General features: G+C 40.5%; 1 protein-coding gene across 12 annotated transcripts; it reads left to right on the forward strand.

Moving 5' to 3' along the window:
- The first annotated feature begins 161 nt into the window (after positions 1–161).
- trpm6 (transient receptor potential cation channel, subfamily M, member 6) lies at positions 162–22,424 on the forward strand. 12 transcript variants are annotated; one of them, XM_037975484.1, is made up of 41 exons: positions 181–279; positions 1,992–2,071; positions 2,317–2,355; positions 3,479–3,668; positions 3,974–4,187; positions 4,389–4,513; positions 4,604–4,775; positions 5,434–5,608; positions 6,112–6,235; positions 6,307–6,382; positions 6,625–6,725; positions 6,807–6,941; positions 7,545–7,598; positions 7,690–7,824; positions 7,921–8,040; positions 8,969–9,243; positions 10,253–10,481; positions 11,872–12,024; positions 12,105–12,260; positions 12,364–12,492; positions 12,684–12,929; positions 13,019–13,281; positions 13,370–13,566; positions 13,657–13,789; positions 14,557–14,992; positions 15,185–15,517; positions 15,595–15,853; positions 16,006–16,103; positions 16,247–16,346; positions 16,572–16,618; positions 16,736–16,800; positions 16,885–16,910; positions 17,005–17,055; positions 17,506–17,571; positions 17,726–18,021; positions 18,997–19,079; positions 19,167–19,372; positions 19,474–19,525; positions 19,630–19,742; positions 20,368–20,428; positions 20,505–22,424. In XM_037975484.1, exons 1-41 carry the CDS (start codon positions 232–234, stop codon positions 20,542–20,544), a joined length of 5,901 nt encoding a protein of 1,966 aa, XP_037831412.1. In that variant the 5' UTR covers positions 181–231; the 3' UTR covers positions 20,545–22,424. The 12 variants fall into 12 exon arrangements, 10 of the variants coding, with proteins under 10 accessions (XP_037831435.1, XP_037831412.1, XP_037831418.1 ...); XM_037975490.1 differs by having other exon boundaries at positions 7,924–8,040; XM_037975487.1 differs by having other exon boundaries at positions 6,310–6,382.
- The last annotated feature ends 1,210 nt before the right edge of the window (positions 22,425–23,634 follow it).

Consider the following 23,634-nt stretch of genomic DNA (forward strand, 5'->3'; position numbering starts at 1 on the left):
AAGCTGAGCCATGTTTGTGTTGAGTTTTTTTGTTTTGTTTTCCCGTGCAGTCCACAGGAGACACAGCTGCACCTCCACCTCCTGCAGGCTGTTCCAGGAGGTGAAGCAGCCCGGGTCTCTGAGTTTCCATGAGGAGGTCATGAGCTCCTTCAAGGGCTTCTTGGAAAGGCTCGGTGCCCTTTGGACCTGCGGCTGATAAAAACAGACCAGTCGCTCCTTGACAGAGTACTGATGAAGAGCAGGGACCTGAGCAGGACCGAGCCGCAGAGCACAGACATGGTAAGCTCAGCAGAGGAAAGGAAACCCTGTAAATTAACACAAAACCGGCTTTTCTCCGCAGGAAGCTGTTTAATCTGAACCTGAACGGGTTTATTTACGGGTTTATTTACCGTTAGCTATTAGCTACCCCGAACTTTGAGTTCGAGTTTAATGCTAGTTAAACAAGGTAACCAGAACCCATATAACCTGTTATTTATTAACCTAGCTTAGTAAAATGTCACCTCTTATTAACATTAACATTAACACCTCTTATTAACATTTAATTTGCACTTTAAATAGTACAACTTGATGTTTATCTGCATAAAAAGCTTTAAGCTGAAACTCGTGAATGGAGTAAAATGTCTAAATTGGGTCAACAATTAACCACTTAACATGTGCTCCAGTTTGCTTAATTTTAAATAATATAAAAAAATCCTAAATTTTAGTCACCGCTAACCTATTTTAGTCTGGTTTTTTTCTCTTATCCAAACTATTTTTTCTTTAATTTTATGTTTTAAGATGTAGCCACATTTAACTTAAAAGTTTCATTAAAATAAAACAAACTAACAATTTAGTGGGGTAAAAAAAAAAAATCGACTGAGAATAAAATTTACAATATATAATAATGCCACCAGGAGAGGAAGTATATTGTAGGAAAAAAACAAATGTTTGTTTTAAACCAGAGGTTATATTAAAATTAACTGCATCTCAGATGAATTGTTTTGTAGCAATTAGAAAAATAAAATGAAAGACTGAGTTAAAACATTAGCCAGGGTAAATGAAACTTCCTCTGCTGATTGCTCACCTTGAGACAGATGGCCTCTGAATTAACATCAGAGGTTTCCTGTCAAAACTGCAGAACACGATGATCTTGTCACTGCTGGTTTCTTATCTGGGTGCCACATCACTTACGCTACAGAAACTCGAGAAGTGTTTTGAGTCTTGTGGGAGGAGAGACTCTGCGGTCAAGCCAGCCGATATTGGCTCCCCTTAACAATTTGTTTCACGCATATATGGAGCATTACGGTAGTAGAGAAGTAGGCGTTGCTTTGCAGGCGGAAAATTAAATAAAAAAGAAGGGGACATGAGAGACATACCTGTCAGAAGTGTGTAATTATTACATATATGTTACTTTAACATACTTATACTATATACAGAATAACAGTACTGGAGAAATACCACGTCAAACTATCTGAAAACCTCTTTTTTATTTATTTATTTATTTTTCCGCCTGCAAAGCAACGCCTACTTCTTTACTATCGTAGTGCTCCATGTTTGTGCGTAGCAAATTGTTAAGAGGAGCTGAGGTCGGCTGGCTTGACTGCAGTGGAGGGGAGGGGAGTCTCAGGAAGGGGATATTTGTGTGTTTCCTGCGAACAGAGCTCTCCTTGGTCAGGCTATTGTTAAATCTGGCTGAGAATAAACAGCCAAGGCATGAAAAAAAAAAGGAAACCATTGCTCTGAGGAGGCTGACTTCGGTTTAATGTTTCCGTGTTTGTGTGAGAGCAGAGAGCAGTTAAAGTTTCTGGGATGGGGAGGGGTCTGTCAGTATGTAGACTGCTGCCTGCGCTACAATGAGCTTCACTGAGAAGGTCCCTGACTTATTCCTATTTATTTCATAATGTTCCTTTCTTTTGGTTCAGTTTGTCAGCAGCGATGGGATTACAGTGTATATCTGATCCAGAGTTTGTTTACTTTATGAGTTCTTGTTTCTTCTTTTTTTTTAATTTCAGTCACGAAAGTCTTGGATTGAGGAAACCTTCTTCAAAAGGGAGTGTGTAAAGTTTATCCCCTCCTCTTGGGACCTCCACAGGTAAACCTGGGATCTGATAGCTGCGATGATCTTCTGGCAACTCTTGGAAGTGCAAGATTTTTATTCATTTTTATGATTCCTAGAAGGCAGTCTTGTTTCATTATTATATAATGCAACGGTACCAGCAGGCAGCAGCTGGACATGAAACTGTTCTGAGAACAGCACTGTCTGGCAGTCAGCCTTCTCTTCCAGGAACAGGCAACATGTGAATTCTTTAATAATTTGTTATTTCCTGTTTCTTACAGATGCGTTCCAGTTTGCCAAGTATGCCAGAGTTTGATCCGGTACTGTTTCTAAAGTTTTATGTGTTTTTTACCTCACCATCAAACCGACACACAGCCCGACTGCTCACATAAAGTCTTTATTGTTGCGTAAAATCCCCACCCTCTTTTTTTTTAAAAGAACTTTCCCCCTCCCACATTCTCTAAGTTGCAATGCCACTGCGCTTTCAAAATGAGCAAATTATTATCCGCGTAGGAGAGTTATGAGGTAATTAGAGGGACAGTGTGAGTAATCTGGTTCGTGACAGGATGAACGCGGTGACACAGGTAAACTCGAGAACAAACGGAGGTGAGGGGGGAAGGAGGAGGAGACAAGAAACGGGGGAGAACTTGTGCCTCGCTCAGTCCAGTTAAAGGTCATTCTTCTCATGGTGCCTGTAAATTATACAAATTAGTTTTGTTTCCAAGTGCTTTACCAACACACATTGTAGCATCCACGTTGGCTTTAGCATCAGAGTCAATTTCATCCTTTATATATATATATATATATATATATATATATATATATATATATATATATATATATTATATATATTTGTTGCTCTTTATTTTGTCCCAGGTCAACAGAAGGACATATAGCTGTTAGAAGATGTTCGGGAAGCCTTTGGATTAACCAGGATTTCTGCTTTTATTACCCAGAAAATGTAGTTTGACTTTCATTAGAGTCACAGTAATGGAGAGAGTGATGACACAAAAACAGGACCACTTTCATGTCATTTGTCAAACTGCCTGAGGGATCATTTGCTGCTAAGGCTAGAAAATAAAGCATTTTAACCTCTGGGCTAACAGATTTAGCAGCAGGTGTTTCAGCGAAGCGGGTGGGAGAGACTGATAAAGTTATAGCCACAAGCTGTTGAGTGTAATCAGTTTTCAGATACTGCTTCTGTTTTTTATGTTAAATATTGGAAAGAAAATGTAAAATATCTCACTTATTACTTAATTTGAAATCTAGCTAATAGTTTGATGCTTTTTATATGATGTCACGATACATAAAACCTTAAAAAACAAATGACACATTTGACAGCTCAACTCTGAATGGAAATTTTAATTTTGTCAAACACAACTGGTGGTGCTGTCCCACCGCCAAATTTTCAGATTCCTCCGCTGATTTCTTTCTGTTGCTTAGATGCTGTTGTGGCCGCCTGATGGGGGAGCACTCCTGGCAGGAGTCCGTTCCTCCAATATCCCTGTATCCTGGCCCCGGTCAGGGCATGAAGGAGAACTGGTCCATGGAAGTCCACACCAAGGCCAGTCCCACCAACGCCTACGGGATCATCGACTTTCAGGATACGGCCACACGTGTCTGTCGGGCCAAGGTCTGCGACTCATCTGACTGCATGTGTGTCATTTGGTCAAAGGAACAAAACCTGTTTGATTGATTCACAATGAAAATTCAGATACGTGTAATTTATTTTTTCCTCCTGGAAATGATTTCCTCAAGAACACAGTTAGATGGAGAGTTAGAGTACATTCTGATGCTTGGGCAAACTTTGGTTTGCTGTGATGTAAGCAGACTTTATCACGTTGTGTGAAAGCAAAGATGCTATCTGCAGTACTGACAAAACAACCGGGGTGAAGAAAAGCCCACAGAGAGGTCTTAAACGGTGCCATGTTCTTCCAGTATGTCCGTGTGGCCGTGGACTCCAAGCCCGACGCGCTACTCCAACTGATGCTGAGGGAATGGCAGATGGAGAGGCCCAAGCTACTGCTGAGTGTCCATGGAGGCTCAGAAAACTTTACCTTACCCCCGAAAGTCAAGCAGGCCTTTAGCAAGGGGCTGATCACTGCTGCCCTCAGCACAGAGGGATGGATCCTAACTGATGGCATTAATACAGGTACATTTTGGTTTGTTTCTGTCAAAACAACAAGGTTCACATCTGCATAATATTTAGATTGAGTTGTATGTAAATTTAATATTATGGTGTTTCCTGTTGTTTTAGTTCTTTTTTGTTTGTTTGAGTTTTCTTTTTGAATCTCTTAGACACATCCAAATGTATTTTCTGTGCATTTCACCCGTTTTTTTACGTCCTCTCCAGGTGTGTCTAAGTATGTAGGCGAAGCTGTAAAAATATTTGGAGGCCACGATCTGAGGAAGAGAAACACGATTGGCATCACACCGTGGGGGATGATTGACAACAACGTGGACCTCATAGGCAGAGATGTCAGTGCGAAAACTGTGTTTCTTCAACATGCTCCAGCTCAGTTGATTGTTTTCCAGTGATGGTTGCGTCTCTGTGTGACTTTGGTTCAGGTTTTCAGACCCTACCAGCTGCTGGGGAACCCCTTGAGCAAAAGGGCCTGCCTTAATCGTTTCCACTCGCACTTTCTGCTGGTGGACAATGGGATGCTGGGAAAACATGGCTGTCAGCAAGGCCTCAGGAGGAAACTGGAGAAACACATTCACCTGCAGAGAATACATCCTCGTGAGTTACTGTGGGACACGCTCAGGGAGCCGATGGTACTGATAAAAATACAAAACGCTCTTTCAGTTTCAAAGTTTTACATCATCCTCAGTCCTAAAGCATGGAAATGAATGGAACTTGCTTTTGGTATTTTCCTTGTTTAAAATGAGATCATTTATGTCTTTCAGAAATGTGTATGGCACACAACTTATCAGTCACATGTTAGCCCAAAAAAGAGAGAGTCTAATTTAAAGCACTGATTTGTAAAAGAAACAGTATTTTGATTGTAGGACAACTGAACTTTTCTCTTCTCTGTATAGTTGTGTAGTTTTGTGTTTTGATCGTACAGATAGTAAAGCCTGACTGCTGTTCAAACATTTACTGTAGATGTACTGTAAATAGTTTGAACTCAGACATGACAGAAATTGACTGTAAAATTATGCAAATGTAAGTCTAGAAAAGTCTGGAAATTTAAAATGAAAAACATGCAGAAATCCTTGAGGACAAAAAGTATAATTTATCAGGTGTTTTTGTTTGTTTGAGGTTGTATTGATCTAATTTCTAATGCTAATTTATTTGTTTATTTTTGTCTTATCTTGATGCATTGCTCCTCAGAACTGAAGGAGGGTGTCCTTGCTTGTCACCACGACTCTTTCCTCTCGTCTTTGTATGTTCGTAGGGCTGAACCAAGGTGTGCCTGTGGTGTGTGTGGTGGTGGAGGGAGGTCCTGCCATTGTCTCAACAGTGTTGGACTATGTGAGCAGTGTGCCCCCGGTTCCGGTGTTTGTGTTTGAGGGGTCAGGCAAAGCTGCGGACCTGCTCGCCTTCTTACACAAGCAGACCGCTAATAACAGGTATGAAGGTGGCTGTGAGTGTGTTGCTGATCTTCAGTGAGACATCTAATGGATTCACCTCATTATGGAAAAAGAAAAACAATCATTTCATGATGGGTTGATTGTGTTTTTGTCCATGAAGGAGCGTAATTGTCAAAAATCTAACCTAAAGTCAAGTGGAAGTTAAGATGTCTTCAGTAATGTGACCAATTTTGGTGCAAAATGAAAAATGTAGGCAGAGTTTTTACAGAAGATGTTTACAGGGTACAGTAATAAGTTAGAAGTCAACTGGATTATTTTTAAGACACAGTGTCATGCTATTCTACTTGTTATGACCCCAGATTGAATTGTTGAAGTTTACAGTTGCACCAAAAGTATTTAGTTACGTGTTTTTACAGGAGGAGGAAACTGAGGCAGTTTATCATGAGGAATGAAACCCAGCTAGAAGCAAAATGAGCAATCGAATCAAATGTGAAGGATTTAAACTTGTGAAATTTGACTTTAAATACAAACTCTGCTTCCAGGGAGCTGGATGCAGACATCAAAGAGGACTTCCTTGTCAGAATCGGAGATGTGTTTGGAGTTGAAAGGACTGAAGCCACGAGACTTTACGGCCTCCTCCAGCAGTGTATGGACCACAGGCTGTCTGTGAGTAAAACCTTATCTGAGATAATGTGCTGTGATTAAATATGCACACTACTCAGCTTTTCTTTGACCAGCAGATAACCATCTTTGACTCTGAATCAGAGGACCAGACAGCACCAGACGCAGCCATTTTGTCTTCTACTCTTAAGGGTACCTGTTTAGTCTTTTTGGTTGTCATCATAGACGTTACCCTGGAGTTTAACACATTATTAACAATAACAAAACAGGATCACCTGATGTGTTGTTACTGCACTGACTGGTTCCCTGCTTTATTCTAATAATAATTGATGTTAGACTCCGAGTTTTAAGGCAGGAAAAAACTGTGTTCATCTAGCAGTGGAGTAACTTTTATTATTACTGCTTTATTTATTTTTTAAATAAATATGAAACAGGAACCAAGGCGAGTCCAGCAGAGCAGCTGAGCATGGCTCTGGCTTGGGACCGGGCTGACATCGCACAGAAAGACATCCTGGTGTATGGGCAGCACTGGCAGGTGAGGTTGGCCAGGTTGGGCCACGTTTGCCTGCTATGGTTGATCATTTCGACTGTCGTCATACAAATGTTCCTTTTGCAGGTGGGTTCCTTGGAACAAGCCATGCTGGATTCTCTGGTGATGGACCGTGTCAGCTTTGTCAAGCTGCTGATTGATAACGGCATGACGATGAGCCGCTTCCTCACAGTGGATCGCCTCGAGGAGCTCTACAACACTGTAATTATATTCACTTATAGCTTTAATACTCCTTTGATTTGTTTTATTTATGATCGGCACAGCACTGGCACTTTTTTCAAGTTTTTATCTTTTCTACCCCACGGTGCTAGTTTTTGTCCTGCTGTGCTGTTTTTTTTTCCTTTTCTTTTCCCACAGCTCCCTCAGTGGTAAACAAATAGAGGAAAATCAGTCTTTTTGCTTGTTTCTCTTAAAGTACACATTTCAAATCATCAACTTTGATTTAAATCAGAGTACTGTATTGTAAGTGTTTTGCATCGAGACTTAGTTTGTTTTGTGGTCAGCTGCAACCAGAACATTTTCCCCAGTTGTTGGTTTTTATTTTTGTATGCTTTAGAAATCAAAAAGCTCTTTGTTAAAAATTCACACTCGATTTTCTCCACCCCGCCTTTATCTTTCTATTCTTTCTAGTGTGTGAATAATTTACAGCTCTCAGATTTTAAGTCCCTTCCAGAAGCATCTTTATGTCCACACAGCTTCTGCTGTCTGTGCAGTTGGTTTTTATTTTCTTTCATTTTGACTTATAACTTTTTAAACCTTTTTACTTGTCTCTTTTTTGTGAATAATACAGCTATCTTTCTCCAGCACCAGGGTCAGACTCAACGGTTCATGCACCACCTTGTCGAAGATGCAAAACAGGTGTGTAGATTTCAGATTTTGTCAGCATATATTTATGCTTTTATTTTGGTAGTCATATTTATGTCCATATTTACTGTTTGTGTCCGTGCAGACATCTCTTCCCATTGGATACCGTGTTTCACTCATTGACATGGGTACGGTGATCGAATACCTCATAGGTGGAGCGTATCGAAGCACCTACACACGGAAAAACTTCAGAGCTGCCTACAACCGCCTGCAGAACAAAGTGAGCTTAACTGGGCTTTTGTCACTTTGTTTTCACATCCCGTAAAATGGGTACTTGTGAAGCATTTTCTAAAATGTTTCCTTTTTTTGTTTGCGGGAGGCCCAGCAGAGCAGCTCTGGCTCTTTTCCCAAACAAAGACGAGGACTGAGCTCAAAGAAGAACAGAAGTCTCCAAGATCTACATTTCTTCAGAACAGCTCAGCCCTACAAACCCAAGGTTGGTTACAAAAAAACCCCATAAAGTATTTATTTATTTGTATACAGAGGCAGTAATCGTGGCAACATAGAGGCCGGGGTCTATCATACCAGGCAGGACCCAAGATGCAGGCTGTGCAAAGATGCCCCTGAGACAGTCCAGCACATAACAGCAGGATGGAAGATGCAGGCAGGCAAAGCTTACATGGAACGTCATCACCAAGTGACTGGAATACTGTACCAGAACATCCGTACCGAGTACGGACTGGAGGTCCCACAGTCAAAGTGGGAGACTCCATCTAAGATGGTGGAGAATGGCAGGGCTAAGATATTGTAGGACTTCCAGATACAGACTGACAAACAGGTGATGGCTAACCAACCGGACATTGTGGTGACAGATAAGATACAGAAGAAAGCAGTGGTGATAGATGTAGCAGTCCCAAGTGACTGTAACATCAGGAAGAAAGACCACAAAAAGCTAGAGAAATACCAAGGGCTGAAAGAGGAAATAGAGAAGTTGTGGAGAGTCATGGTCTCAGTGGTACCAGAGGTCATCGGGGCACTTGGTGATGTGACCCCCAAACTGGAAGAGTGGCTCCAACAGATCCCAGGAACAACCTCAGAGATCTCTGTCCAGAACAGCAAGAGCAGTCCTAGGAACAGCTGAGATACTGAGGGGAACCCTGAAGCTCTGAGGCCTCTGGTAGAGGAGCTGAGCTGGAAGTGAAAGTGGAAGCACTCATGTGGAAAAAATATTGGGTGATTTGGGTGTTTGTTTGTTTGTTTTAAAAAAAAAAAATGTTTAGCACAGTTTTTTTTGTAGCACATGCTTCATATTCAATACAAGTACTGTAAAATTCATTCAAACAAACATTTTATTTGTACAGTATATGAGATATTTGCAGATGTGTCTCAACTTTTCAGTTTTATGTTTTCCCCTCCACTGGCAGGAGGAGCAAAGCGCGCCGCCTGTGAACAGTCACAAGATGGCACTGAGTCCAGACTTTGGTGGCGCTCTGCTGCCGTGTCCTTTCAACTTCAATGACCTGTTTGTGTGGGCGGTTCTTCAACAACGCCAGCAGATGGCGCTCTTCTTGTGGCAGCATGGAGAGGAAGCTTTGGCCCGAGCTGTTGTGGCCTGTAAGCTTTACCGCTCCATGGCCTTTGAGGCACGCCAGAGCAACATGGATGACAACATGGCAGAGAGATTCAAGACGTTTTCACTGTGAGTAAATACAGTAACTTTGGGGAAAAATAACATCCTATAAAATGTTGCATCAAATTTAATTGAGCACTTGATTTGTCTTTGAAATGGTGACCTTTATTAATAGTTATATGCTTAAACAAATGGCAAAAAAACTAGTCTTTTTCATAATTAGGATAAGAAAAAGTCGCTCAGCTGGAAAATGCATGTACAGCACTATATTTAATTCATCTTCAGTTTCATGAAATAAAACATATAGCTTACAGATTAGCCCTAAATGACTTAAAGCTCCAGATGTAGTGATAATAAAGGTGGAACCTGTCTAATTTTCACCTCTTATGTAGGTTTTTAAATTGGTTCATGATTACCCCTACCAAATAAGTTAGTAGATTACTTTGCTTTAAAAAATCCACGTCATAAAAATTCTCTTCAATTGCAAAGATTCTCAAAAGCTGCCAGTTTAACCAGGTTTGATCACCACCGAGTCTGAACCTGAAAATATCAGCCAGAAACTACTGCATGTCTCCATCAAAGAGGAAGCACAAAGTTGACCTGCAGGTGAGGCAAGTCTTCATTCTGAAGGAGCCCTGAACAGCAGGATCAAACACTTTTTTAGCTGTAATAATATTGCACAAGTTTGGTGCAGAATACAGACCCCTTCTCAGGTAAAGAACCTGATATCAGCCACAAAACACGGTGGGGAAAGTGTTATGGTTTGGGGTTTCCATATTGCCATAAAAACGGGATTCGTGACGTGTTTTTACAAAAGAATCATGACTCTTTGCACAAGCTATAATTTAATCATCTTTTATTTAAAATTCACAAATATGTCAATAAGCAAACTGTTTCCTTGGAATCATTAATTTTTCATATTTTATATTTTTTTTGTCTTTTTATTTGTGGGTAGCCTTTGTTAAGAATTTTAAATTCAGCATTTTTTATTAAAAACAAACAAACAAACACTGATTTAATGTAACTGTTTCTGTGAAAACCTGCTTGTTTCTTTTCTCTGTGTGTGTCGATGTGTCAGTGAGTTTGGTCAGCTGGCGGTGGATGTGTTGGATTGTTCATTTCGGCAGAACGAGCAAATGGCCATGAAGTTGTTAACCTCTGAGATGGAAGCATGGAGCCACTTCACCTGTCTGCAGCTGGCCGTCTCCTCGTGCCACAGACCGTTTGTCTCACACTCCTGCACTCAGACTCTGCTCACAGATCTCTGGACCGGTCCACTCAACATGAGGAAAAACTCCTTTTTGAAGGTAAATATCATAGAAAATGTTGAATTCACCTTGTTTATGTCTTGGAAAATGCGTAGAACTGTGATGCAATGCAGGCTGTAAATATGACCTGCCTCAGCACCCTTCACACAGGATTAAATAATATAACTACCGTGTTATCTAGAAATGTGAAAAATGTGTGTGAGCCATTAAGCCCAACTTAATGGGGCAGGTGCATGCTAGTGGTGTTCAGGGGCATGTTACCCTGGAAAAAAATAGGTAATTTGGAGCCAGTTTGAGAGACTTTGTGTGAAAAAACCTGTCTTTCAGTAACTACCTTCTTAGAGACAAAAAACACCATGAATTCATTTTGTTTTAAAACATGTAACAAGTATGTTGTGGCAATCGGCAAAAGGCCTTTACTAATGAAGACATTCTGGTTGGATGACAAGCGTTGTAATCTTTCATTCACTCACTTTGTCTCACTGCCATACTAGAATGAAACAAACCAAGTGTTTGCTTGTTAAGGACTTAATCTACACTAAATTACTAGTGTTATGGTTTTTACATTTGCATTACTAGGGTTGACTTTAAAGCAAACCACTCAGTTTAAACAACTGTGCTTTGAAATGCAATCAGTCTCATATGCAGAAATGCAGTTTTTTTTAAATTATGTGCACTAAATAACTTTCAAAACATGTCCATGGAAAGGTTGGGAGATAAACTAAATATTTTCAACCAGCCATTGTTGGTTCAACAACTGACAATAGATTATGTGTTTATCTGTTTCTTTTGTTGTTTTAATAAGGACAGGCAGACCAGAAATTCCTGCTCCTATTCGTCAAGCCAGCTTCAAACTAATGCCCTTTATAGACACAGCACACAGTATTTTTAAAACCTGGAACCAGCAAGATCAAGGCCTTGAAACAACAGCCCCGGTGTGCCCTGGAGCTCCAAGCAGACAGAGCAGAGAAGGTGGAGAGGAAAGCTTTCCCCTTAGTTAATTATTGTCAGTTCAGTGAGAAAGATTAACTGGCTATGGCTTCATTGGTTTGAATAAAACCACACTGCAACTTTGAATACTACAGCTGAAACTGAAAACGCAAACACCTGTCGATCAGTTGATGTGCTGATGGCGTGGCATCAGCCGAGTGCTCGCCTATGGTTCTTTACAGCTGAGACTTTTGTTAGAAAAAACATTTCATGAGTTTTTTAAACTGTATATTGCCATTATCACCAAAAATGACAAATGTCAAATTGTCGACAGACTCCAGTTGCCGGACCTTTGTGTTGGAGTTTTGGGAGCTGCGCACATAAAAATTAGCCTTTTTTAAAAAAAAAAACGACTGGCTGACGCAAAGACTTCGACCCAGTCTTAATTAAAAGTCATTGTTTTATTATGCTTAACGCACTTTTGTGATTTTTGTTCCAGATCATTTTGAGCCTTCTTCTTCCCCCTGCCATCTTGCTGCTGGAGTTTAAAAGCAAAGCTGAAATGTGCCATGTGCCACAGAGCCACGAGGCGATGCCGTTTGGACTCGAGTCTGTTAAATCTCTACCAGCCGCCGAGGGATCTGATCACACGGTAAAGTGCCTGCATTGCACTTACCCAGCACTTCTCATGTCTGGGCTTCCGGTTTATTGTCTGGTCTTTTTCCTCCACAGGACTGTCGGGATGCAGAGCGAGGTCTCTCTATTCAGGATAAATGTGGTGGTCCTGTTTCAGAAACCGTGTCCTCGGTGTCTGCGCAGTGGCTGTCCTGGATCAGAAGAGTTTATGAGTTTTACACCGCTCCTGTTGTCAAGTTCTGGTTTCACACAGTAGGTGGCGCGTAAGTTAGTGAAAAATATTTACTTGGATATACAAGATGAGTTTTATTGAAGGTGTGCATGTATGTTCCTTTCGTTTTTTCTTTCTTTTTAGATGTCCTACTTGGCCTTCTTGATGTTATTCTCTTATGTTGTCTTGGTGAAGATGGAAGAAAAACCCAGTGTTCAGGAGTGGCTTGTCATCGTTTACATTGGATCCACTGCGCTTGAGAAAACCAGAGAGGTGAGGGGTTCTGCAGAGGAGCATGTTTTTATTTTTTCCCTCTTTTTGCATTTGCATTATTCAATTATTTTGATGAACTGTCATATGAGTTTAAGAGATATTATAGGTAAGCAACGGTAGAATGTAATAATTTTATGTTTGATATTTCTGTAAATTATAATGCTGTGTTTAAATCTATGCTTCCTTGTTAGGTATTAATGTCCGAGCCAAGAAAACTGAGCCAGAAGCTGAAGATTTGGTTCTCGGAGTACTGGAACATATCAGACTTTATCGCCATCGCACTTTTCCTGTTTGGATTTTCGATGCGTTGGTTTGGTGACCGAACCACAGGGCGCATCTCTTACTGTCTGGATATCATCTTCTGGTTTGTCAGGGTGATGGACCTTCTGGCTGTCAATCAGCATGCAGGCCCTTACCTCACCATGATCACCAAGATGGTGAGTAGGGACTCACCGCTCGCTCACGCTTCAAAGAAGGCAGCGGAGAAGTAAGCGTTCAGTCGGGCCTCTCTCCTCTGTGTGTCCAGACCAGTAACATGTTCTTCATCGTGGTGATGATGGTCATCGTGTTGCTGAGCTTCGGAGTGTCCAGAAAAGCCATCTTGTCACCAGACGAGGAGCCATCATGGTGCCTCGCTCAAGATATTGTCTCCCAGCCCTACTGGATGATCTTTGGAGAAGTTTACGCAGGAGAGATGGGTGGTGAATCTTTTCTCGCCCTGTTTCTTCAAGCCGTCTATATGTTCTTCCAGTATATCATCATGGTCAACATTCTCATTGCATTTTTCAAGTAAGCCTGTTTTATTCTAAAAAAAACCATTCAGAGTTATTTGGCAAAACGAGTTCTGTTTAAGCAAACGTTGCCTTCTTCTTGACAGCAACATTTACTTTGACATGGCGTCAACGTCCAACAAGCTGTGGAGGTACAACCGTTACCGCTACATAATGACCTACCTGGAAAGGCCATGGCTGCCCCCTCCCCTGATCCTTTTCAGCCACGTAGCTCTTGCTGTGGGAGGCATCTTTGGGAGATTCAGACGAGATGCTGAGAGGGAAGAGGCAGGCTCTGGCCTCAGTGAGTACCACAGTCTAAATGTTGTAGAGGATGAAAAGACCAGCAGCTGTTGTCCGCTCACGTCTGACAAGCCTTTAATGTTACTACCAGAGCTCTATCTGGGCCACGAGGATCGCAAGAAGTTGTACGAGTTTGAGGAGAAGTGCGTGGAGGTCTACTTTTACGAGAAGAACGAAGACGTCCACAGCAGTCAGTTAAACAGAATCAGAGCCACAGCTGAGAGGTGTGCTTGATTTCTGCATTATGCGTCAAGACCTGCAAAATGTCCCTCGTTCTTCTTCTGCTGCTTCTGTTTTGGTTTTCCTCTTTTGTTTCGCTTGGTTTGACAAATAGCCAGAAAATACTTGTGGTTGTAGCTATGAAATATGTTGTTAAAAGTTAAAGACTTACCGTATTTTGTTGGTCGAAGGTATCTGGGAGCTCATTTTACACATTGTTGTAGTAATTAGTGAAGGAACAAAAAAACGTAAAATTTTAACAGCAGTACATGTGTTTTTAATTAAATATCTAAATGAGCTGTTTTTTATGCTTTTGCTCTTTATGATTATTTGATAATAGAAACTGATAACAAAGCGTGGAAGGTGACAGGACTTCCAATTATTGGTGAAGTGTCTTTTGTACTCCAAAAGGATACTTTTTGAGATATATATTGCAGATTAGTAAAGTTAATATAAATGATATCCATTCTGGGGATATATTTTTTAATTAACTCCTATGACTCTTTTTATTAAGCATACATGCAACTGATGTACAGAGTCCAATAGTATCAAGGCGATGTCGCAGTACTACTAACTCAGGCTCCTGTCATTTTTTTTCTCCATGTTTGCTTCACAGGACTGGGTTTATTTTGTGTTTGACACAAAGAACTTTGCAAAACGCCAGAATTATTTAGATGTCCTGTGACTTAATCTCATGTTTTTCTAACGTGTGTGCAAATTTATGCTTCAGCAGCAGTATAAGTAGTTGTTTTTTGTTTGTTTGTTTCGCTAGAGCAGAGGAGATGTGTGGGATGATGGGAGAAGTCTCAGAGAAGGTCAACTTTATTCAGCACAGCCTGTCCGAGTTAGACTCTCAGCTGGGTCAACTCCAGGACCTCTCCGCGCTGGCTGTGGACACCCTGACGCTGCTCTCTGCTTCGGACAACCTTTATCAGGAAGAGGCGCGTCTGGCTCAGTGTCGGCTCGTGACAGCGTCTCATCGCGCCCTCCCTCACAGCTGGACCCTCCCTCACAGGAGCGGGACAGACTCCGATGGCTCTAACTCGCGGCGAACGATGGTCAAAGCTTGTATGAGCACGCCGCCTTCATTACTGAAGTGCTCTGCTCTGACGGGGAGTGCACTGGCATCACAGGAGTGTCACAAAGGAGTGAGAGGAGGCAAGGAAGAAAAACAAGAACAATCTGAGCCTGGACCGGAAATAGATGAGGTGCTTTTTTTAAAAGAAAATATCTGTAATTTCATAATAAATGTTCCGGTGTTAACCTGATTATAATATTGGAGGGAAAAACAAGCTAATGCATAATGATTTTGAAAGGTAGATTTAAAATTGTAAACTCACATTGAACTTGTTAATAACTTCTGAAGTTAAAAGTATTTGATTTAACACCTTTTTTCTTAGGGTTCCCATTGTTCTGCTGTCGAACATCCCAGTGAGAACTGGTTGGGAGGCTCCAGACCTGCATCACGCACTTTCTTTTCTCAATTTTATGGTGGCAGCGTTCATAACCCCGCTGCGAGGAATCAGATGCCCTCTGAGTCCTGTGAATCCTCCCGCTGCGGGTCTCCTCTTTCTCCCAGAGGATTTGGACTTCCACACAATAGACCCTGGACCTGTGACCCATATTTGTACCCAAATCAGAGGAAGCCGTTCATGGAGGAAGGAGAAGAAGAGGAGGCCGAAAAGGAAGAGAATGAAAAGGAAACATCACCAAAACAACTTTCTAATGTAGAAGTATGTGAAGCTATTGGCAGTGTTTTTGCTCCCTGATTCTGACATGTAATGTTTTGATGAATCCTCTCTTTTCTCAGGACGATATCCAACCAAGACATTCGAGCCATTGGAGAAGACCAGCATTATCCCCCAGGTGGGCGTTCATGCCCAGAGACCGTCCGTATGGCTTCTGCCGCTCTTTGTCATCCAGCATGGAGAATATGACCTTCTATGGAGCACCCCTCAGTCCAAAGAAGGATTCATTTCCATCTCTGGATGAACCAAAGAACAAAGACTGTTTATATGGCAAGAGTGGCTTTAGGGATGATACATCTCTGCAATGCAGCAGAAGCCAAGGTATCTTTGTTATCACACGTTATCCTATGCTGCTCATTTCCTTGTATCAATGATTTTTAAAAAAAAGATAAGAAAAGAAGGAAAAATACTCACTAATTAAAAAGTATTCCACATCTGTTTTTTTCAAGAGATTGCTTTCTATGTTTCTGCAGAGTGGGCCAAGTCCTCTGACTTCACTTCAGCGATGGACAGCAGAGGCAAAAGCCACAAAAGGAAGATGGTGAAGATAAAAGAGAGCCCTCCCGATATGGTAATAAAAGACCGAACCTGCTGATGTAATTTAACTTCATTTGTGACAAAAAGACCATTGATCATAAAACTGAATCTCTGCTCTTGTTTTTTTCCAACTCTATGCACCTTTTTTAATCTTTTCCCTGTTGTGGAAAATAAAAGACTGTGCAGTCCAACCCGTCTGGTGCCTCGTGGAAAAAACGTCAAAGGTTTTTTGGAGAAGCTACATGTTGGTCAGCTTCAACCAGCCTCAGTCAGCTCCGTAAGGACTTTCGGTATCATTTAGATTCACAGTGTTTGTAAAAACACTTGATCATCAAGAAAGTGGAGAAGATAAATGTTAAGTAATGAGCCTGTTGGTTTGTTATCCACAGTGTTTCTAAATGTTTTGAAGCAGCAGTTTAATTATTAACCTACTCATAGATTTGCCACAGTGTAGAGTTTAGTTTTAAAGGTTAAATAACTAATAATATCAATATTGTTTCAGATTTTGATTCCTCAGAGATGATGCAGAAACAGATGTCTTCTCATCAGGTAAAGCCGTGCTTCATTTTGTGACTTTTAAAGTGATGATAATACAAATATTATTTAATTAGAAGACATACCGGATATCCGTGAATATGGTCACATGATTGTTGGATTGGCCCTCAGGATATGTGGAGCCCCACTCATTCAGCATGGAACAGCTGGGCCAAAAGCATGAGCCGCAGGTCCTCGTAGGTGTCTGCTTCATCTCGTCCTCCACATTAAAAATACTTTACTTTATCGTCAATGTTCACTTTTTTTTTTTTCTGTTGCAGGTTACAGAGCTGTGCTGCACCTGAAGGTAATTATGAAAATTAAAAGCCGATCCTTTAAAAGAGCTTCATGTAGTGTTTTCTATTCTTTTTCTGAGATTTGTTTTTGTTTGTTTGTTGCAGTCAAAAGCTCTTCCTTCCAGTCCAGTGACAACTTGTACCCACACTTTTCTGGTATTTACACAACGAAACAAAAGGCTTTCCTAAATGGACATGTTTTGTACCCAGTGCTTGAAGTGGGGGGAAGAAGTGACATTATTCTTTCCCGAACACTAATCCCAACCCCGGCCTTGACCCAACCCGCCACCATTTGCAACGTACAACTTTTTTTATTCAAATTTTTTGAGCTGCACCTGTACATACATATGTCTTGTAGCACTTTTCTCTGGGTAATGTAGTTTTCATGAATCGACCATAGCTTACAGATGGTGCTACTGCCAACCAATCAATCATATCTGCAGGTTTAAGAGAAGTAGTGGTATGCTATAAAGTGTTGGTGCTGCATACCAGTGAGTACCAGCCCACTTTGAGCCCTGGGTACACTCATTCCTAAAATACTGTATCTTTGAATGTTATTTTTTAATTCTTGCAGTTTTGATATCCTTTTGTTTGTTCCATTTAAAGCTATGGAGAGGAACAATCTGATGAGACTGGCTCACACCATCCCCTTCACTCCCATTTCCATGTTTGGTAACTTTTTAATTGGTTTTACATTCACCTTATTTCTTCTTTATAAGTGGTGTTTAATTAATCTATTTATTTTTTTAATTTGTGCTCTTTTTATTCATGTATGTTTTTGGTTTCTTTTCATGCACTTCATTGAGTATTTCCTCATTGTCTTCAGGAGGTGAAGAAGTGAGCGTCTACTCCCTGGAGGACGTACCTTCTGACTCTGAGCCCGAATCCAGGTCTGTCTCCTGGTCTTCCCGGGGACACTCTGCCATGCTGCAGCCGCTCTCCAGTGAGGAGGGTTCTCTGGATGGGGGTCTCCGGCAGGGCTGCAGGATGATATGTACGTGGGCAGAACAGGACGTGCTAAAACCCGGAATGGTGTATGTGGTCAAAGCCTTTAAGACGGAGGTGGTCCGTGCTTGGCAGAGATACTTCCATGGAAGCACTGCGCTGCAGCTGTGTTTAAGGGTAAGATATCCTGAACACTTCAGAAAGTGCTCAAGCAGGGATTCACTGAATAGTTCATAATTTCTCAGAGCCAAAGGCCTGACAGTTTAGCAAAGTTTCACCTTAAAGGAATTTTCTTTAATTGGGCTTATGTGGAATACTTTTGAGAAGTGAGTATTTTGCCTGCAGTGACCAGAGTGATTTCAGTTTGGAGAATCACGGAGAACTTCACATTTGGTAGTGAAAGTACTCAGAACAGGCTCGTAGAAGAGTACATTTTCACCCTTGAAAACAACTCCTAAACGTCTTTGCAGTTTGACCACTCCCTAAATATGTTTCCATCTTGTGGATTTTTAACATGTTAAATTGTTAAATCACTATTTTCTCAGCCAGACAACATTGATGTTGCTAGGTGTGTGTATCACAAATTATGCATCTTGTTTTAAATAAACTGATCCTTTAGGATTTGTTTCTTTCTCTTATTTAAAGTTCCTCCTCTGGATGTTCTGGTTCTTACAGATCTAATTTCATTTTACCAGAAATAGGCATTTAATTTTCACTTTTCCTGTAACTCAGATTTTCTGTCTCATAGTTGTCCTGGGATTAAAAGATGGAGTTGCAGCTAATCAGAGAAAGGCAGCTGTGAGTGCAGTGTAGTTGTGCATGCAAAAGTGAAAAATTGCAAAACTATTTACCATAATGCTTGCTCAGACTGATGGGACATTTTTGAGTTCGAGTAGTTTTAGATGTTGGAAATTTCCTCATGAGTGGATTCTGCTCTGAGCAGTCATTAGCTTGACTTCTCTGTGAACATTTCCATCTGATTCTCCAAGCCTAGATCGCTCTGAGCGCTGCCAGCTGCAGGGAAAATACTCACTGCTCATAATTACTCCACCCTCCCCTACTGAAAACCACTGAACTCTCATTTTAAATGTTCTTAAACTGGAGTTTTTTTATTGCCTTCTCACTTTGATTGACTTGTTTGAAATCCTACAGGAGATCCAGCAGCAAAGAGCAGCTCAGAAGATGATGCAAGTGTTCAACCAAATCAAACCTGATGATATGCACCACTCACCAAGGTGCGTTTATTCTTCAGTGCGCACATGGTATGTGTGTACACTTGTGCACATCTGTACCTGTGATAGTTTCCTTGTTTTATCTACCAGATTTCTGGATGTTTCGCTGGTTCTTTGGCACTCCAATGGCCAGTGGCTGACTATTGAGAGAAACTTGACAGGCGACTTCAGGAAATACAATAACAACACAGGAGAAGAGATCACCCCCTGCTGTTCACTGGAGGACATGCTGCTGGCGTTCTCCCACTGGACCTACGAGTACTCCTGGAGGGAGCTGCTGCTGCTTGACATACAAGGCAAATCTGTTGACCATTTGTGTGTTTGTGGCGTACTGTGCATTTGTGTGTGAGTTGTTTTTTCTCTCTCTTTGTATTCACATGAATTTTGTATTTGGCAGGAGTTGGGGAGGAACTGACTGATCCGACAGTCATTATGGCAGATTACCAAAGGTGTAGTTATAATGTTTGTCATTTTTGCTTTTTTTGTATGAGCTGAAGGCAGACAAAACAGTTTTTCGGTCTTTTCACTCACACTGTTACTGACTTTCCTGCAGTGGTGGCAGGAATGAGATGCTTTTTGGTCCTGATAACCTTGGAGATGCTGCCATCAGTGGGTTCCTGCAGAAACACACCTGCAACTTCTGCTGCCACAGACTGGGCCTAAAAGGTCAGAAATGAACAAAACCAACGTTTGTAATGGAGAGATACGGTCAGGAAATGTGTGGTAGTGACGTTTGATTAGTTGGAGGAAGAGATTTAGAAAAAATATCTTTGTCTAATTGGTTGTATGTTTTTCATCAAGGACTTTTTCTTTTTTTTTGTGGTGCGTGTGCCTATAAGCAAGTATTTCTATGTCACCTCTGTGTCGTCACTCAGGAGGCCAACTTGGCTCTGAGAGAAATCCCCGACAACTTCAAATGAAGACGGCACACACCAACAGCCAGCTAATTAAGCAACGAGTCTTCGTTTATTTCTGTAACAACAGTAGTGTTTGAGGCATGGGGGTGGGCCCTGCTTTGTGCGTTGTGCTGCGCGGCCTTTGATTACGTATTAATCATGTCTTTGTGCTGGCAATGTGCTGCTGAGACATTAGCTTTGATTAGCTATTAATTAATGTCTCTGGGTAGACACGATACCGGCATCTAGAGGATAACTGTGCGGAAAGAAACTGTGCTCAAAAACAAACAAGCCCCAGCAAACAAACACACGAGCACAAACATTCAGACACAGTTGTTTTGATATTTCAAAGGTGCGTTGTGTTTTTTCTTCCTTTTCCTTGTGTCCTCTCCAAGATTCCTCCAACAAATCAAACCAAATTATTCATGCAGGATGCATGGACTTCCTCCCAGGCCTGTCAGTATTCTCTTTCTTGTGATAATGACTGTGTTATTGGAGTGACATGTCGCTAACTGATGTTTCTGTTGTTCAGATTTAAGGAGGCGTTCGGGCAGCTGCGAGAGCAGCAGTGAGGAAGAGTCGATGTCGGGGAAAGAAGAACAAGACGACGATTAAACCGGGATGTAACCTTTGACCAGGGAAGTAGGGAAAAATAACGTACATTTATTCTGACAGAGACGTTTTTGTAAAATACTGCCAGTTCTTATTTGTTTACAGTGTAAACAGGCAGATCAGATGATATCTCTGTCATCAGAGGTCTGAAAACTGACTTTAAAAGGTTATCATGATTACTGTAATTTTAACTGAAGTTTTTTTTAATAAATTCTTAAATTGAATAAAAATTGTTTTTAGTAAATTTTATAAATGGCCATCTTTGTATGTTTAGAGAATTATAATGTATTGAATTTACAGATAAAACAAGGATGAACATGTTCTAATAATTCAGACAAAACGAGGCAGAAATGCACCCATAAAATTTCTTTTATTTTTTTTTTTTCCTTCCCACAACAAAATGTCTACAAAAGCGATAAAATATAGAATTTAACAAAAAAAAAAAAAAAAAATCACTTCAGACCTTCACATTGTATGTACATCTCAAAGGAGGACTCGCTAAGGCCTCTGCACAGCTCTGAACTGCAGCCCAGTCTGATTCTTCAGTTCTGGTTGGTTTTTGACTCCGTTTATTAGAGGTGCATGTGTGCACACACTCCTTTCTGCCCGGGTGAAAACTGAAATGCTACAGTGGATACAAAGATGAGTCAAGAGTTCAGAGTCCAGCAGAGTCCCCACCCAATGGAAATGAAAAAAGAAAAAGCATAAAATGTAAAAAGTTTTTTTCTGTGTAATCAGTTACACATTGTTTCTTGGAGTTCCCCATTTTTTTATATTTTTATTTTATTTTTTTAATGTAAACTCACACAGTAAAACATCTAAGCCTCTCTTTCTGCCAATCCTTTTACTCCTCACTAACTATGGCACTTTGAAAACAAACAAAATGACTTTTTTTTTGTATTTTATTAAAATTTATCATCTTGTTTTGTTAGTCCTGTGTAAAAGAGGTTCTGTAGCCCGAGTACCTTCTTTTAGGTTCTGGATACAGAGTGCTACATTTTGTTTTATTTGCTCTTGCTGGGAGGCAAAAACATTCTCAAAAATAAATTAACATTTTTCAAAACTACTCCAATTGCACACATGTGTAATGCATCAAAAAGGTCACAAAGCATTGGTAGAGCAAACATCATCTCACTGTTTTCTGTCTCTCTCACACACACTCACCCAAGATTTTTTTATTATTTTTTTTACAAGAGGGAGGAGGAGGTTTGGAGTGTGTGTGACTAAGTGTATGAAATGTGTTTCGGATCAGCTGTGGTAAAATGTCTGCACACTTTGTCGTTGCAAATAAACGACATTGAGCGCTCTGTGATGTCATTCTGTGTTGATGGAGCAGGAAAAGGCGCATGATGTGTTCAGCCCCTCACGCTGAACAGGCTACTCCATAACATTCAGAATAGATTACCCCACCCTTTCAAAAAACAGCAGATAAAGGGTTTCCAATCCGGTTCGATAAGGCCAGTTCAGATGGGGTCGACCATTGATTGATTTATATCACGTCACACATTCACTGGGCGACAAATAACATCTTTTAAGATTTAATGAAAATTTGAAATCAGTTCTGTATAAATTAGAGCATTTTATTAAAGAAAAATCAGTGTTTGAATAATTCTTTTTTTTTTTTATTTGACTGAGGTGATGTGGATTTTCCCCTAAACCTACCCGGCCAAACAATTCCCCCCCGAAACCCACATCATCATGAGAAGGAAACAAGAAAAATAAGCCCCAAAATGTTTCATTGTAATGAAACCTCATGCAAATAGAACAGAACAACAATAGGCTAATAGTAAGAGAAGAATAGTAGTCATAATAAGAACAATAATAATAATAGTAATAAAATGAAAAAAAAAAATCTTACAATGCAAACATGACAGTAGTAAATGCCTCCAGTTCTTATTGCTACAGTTTTGTACTTACAGTATTTGTTATCACTTATCCCCCCACCCTCACAACCCAGTTCCACCCCTTTTGATTCACAGTCTAATCAGGGAAACGAACAAATAAACAAACAAAAAAATCACATACAAAAACTTCAATATTTAGAGTTGGAATTCACTGTCCCAGGCCCGATGTGATGGCGCTTAAATCACTAGTGGACACGTGTCCCGAGAGCAGCAAACGTAGCAGTAAACATGAGCCAAGAGAGATGACAATCACAAGAAGAGTCCATTCTTTTTGTTGTCTTTTATGGTGTCAAAATGCATGTCATAAAGTCTAGATCTCTACGAAGATATATGGACAGTGAATTCATGCTCTACACACACTCACACACACACTTACACATTTCTATCAAAGCCTTGTCTGGGCAGATTCCTTTGATGGCATACATTAGCAGCATATGCCATTTTAAACCCTAAAAAGTCATTCTTTTATAATTATTTTTTTTTTAGTAAATTTCAAAAAATATTAAACCTTCTTTTAATGAAAATTGAGAAAAAGATCTGCTCCCTGAGAGATGCGAAGTAGTGCATCGAGTCTTAATGAGCGAGTGATTGTCTTTAAGAGTCACTGGCCTCTGATGTGTGCTCGGGTCTGGGGTTAAAGGAAAGTTATTGTACTTTGGAGGAACCAGTAAAAGGAATATTTCCTGTAACAGCATGGACCGGACTGATGTTGATTACTGAAGGTTAACAATGCCGCATGCTGCTAACATTATTTTTTTTTTTTAGTCTGCATGGGAGGAAAAAAAACGTGCACGGAAGAAAAACAGTGTTAAGGGTCGTATTTTTATATGTTCACAGATGGATGAATTATTAGTCTGAGTATGTCCCTCCTCTGTAGAGAGGTGAAGATTTGGCCACTGTGCAAAAACATGTTCAACCACAAGAAACCTGAAGAAAAGTTTCCATTTTTACTGTTTAGTAACACTAAACCAGAATCTACAAATTATGGCATTTAAAGATGAGGTAAAAGAGCTGCGTTAGAGTTTAAAAAAAAAAAATCAGACGATTGCCATTTTGTTCAAAATGTTTCTAAAAAAATAAACATTAATGGTATCATCAGCTAATTAATTTGAGTATTGGGGATCTCCTAATTTGGTAAGAGAGTCA

The sequence above is a fragment of the Kryptolebias marmoratus genome, linkage group LG1 (assembly GCF_001649575.2).
Source record: "Kryptolebias marmoratus isolate JLee-2015 linkage group LG1, ASM164957v2, whole genome shotgun sequence".
Classification (NCBI taxonomy): Eukaryota; Metazoa; Chordata; class Actinopteri; order Cyprinodontiformes; family Rivulidae; genus Kryptolebias; species Kryptolebias marmoratus.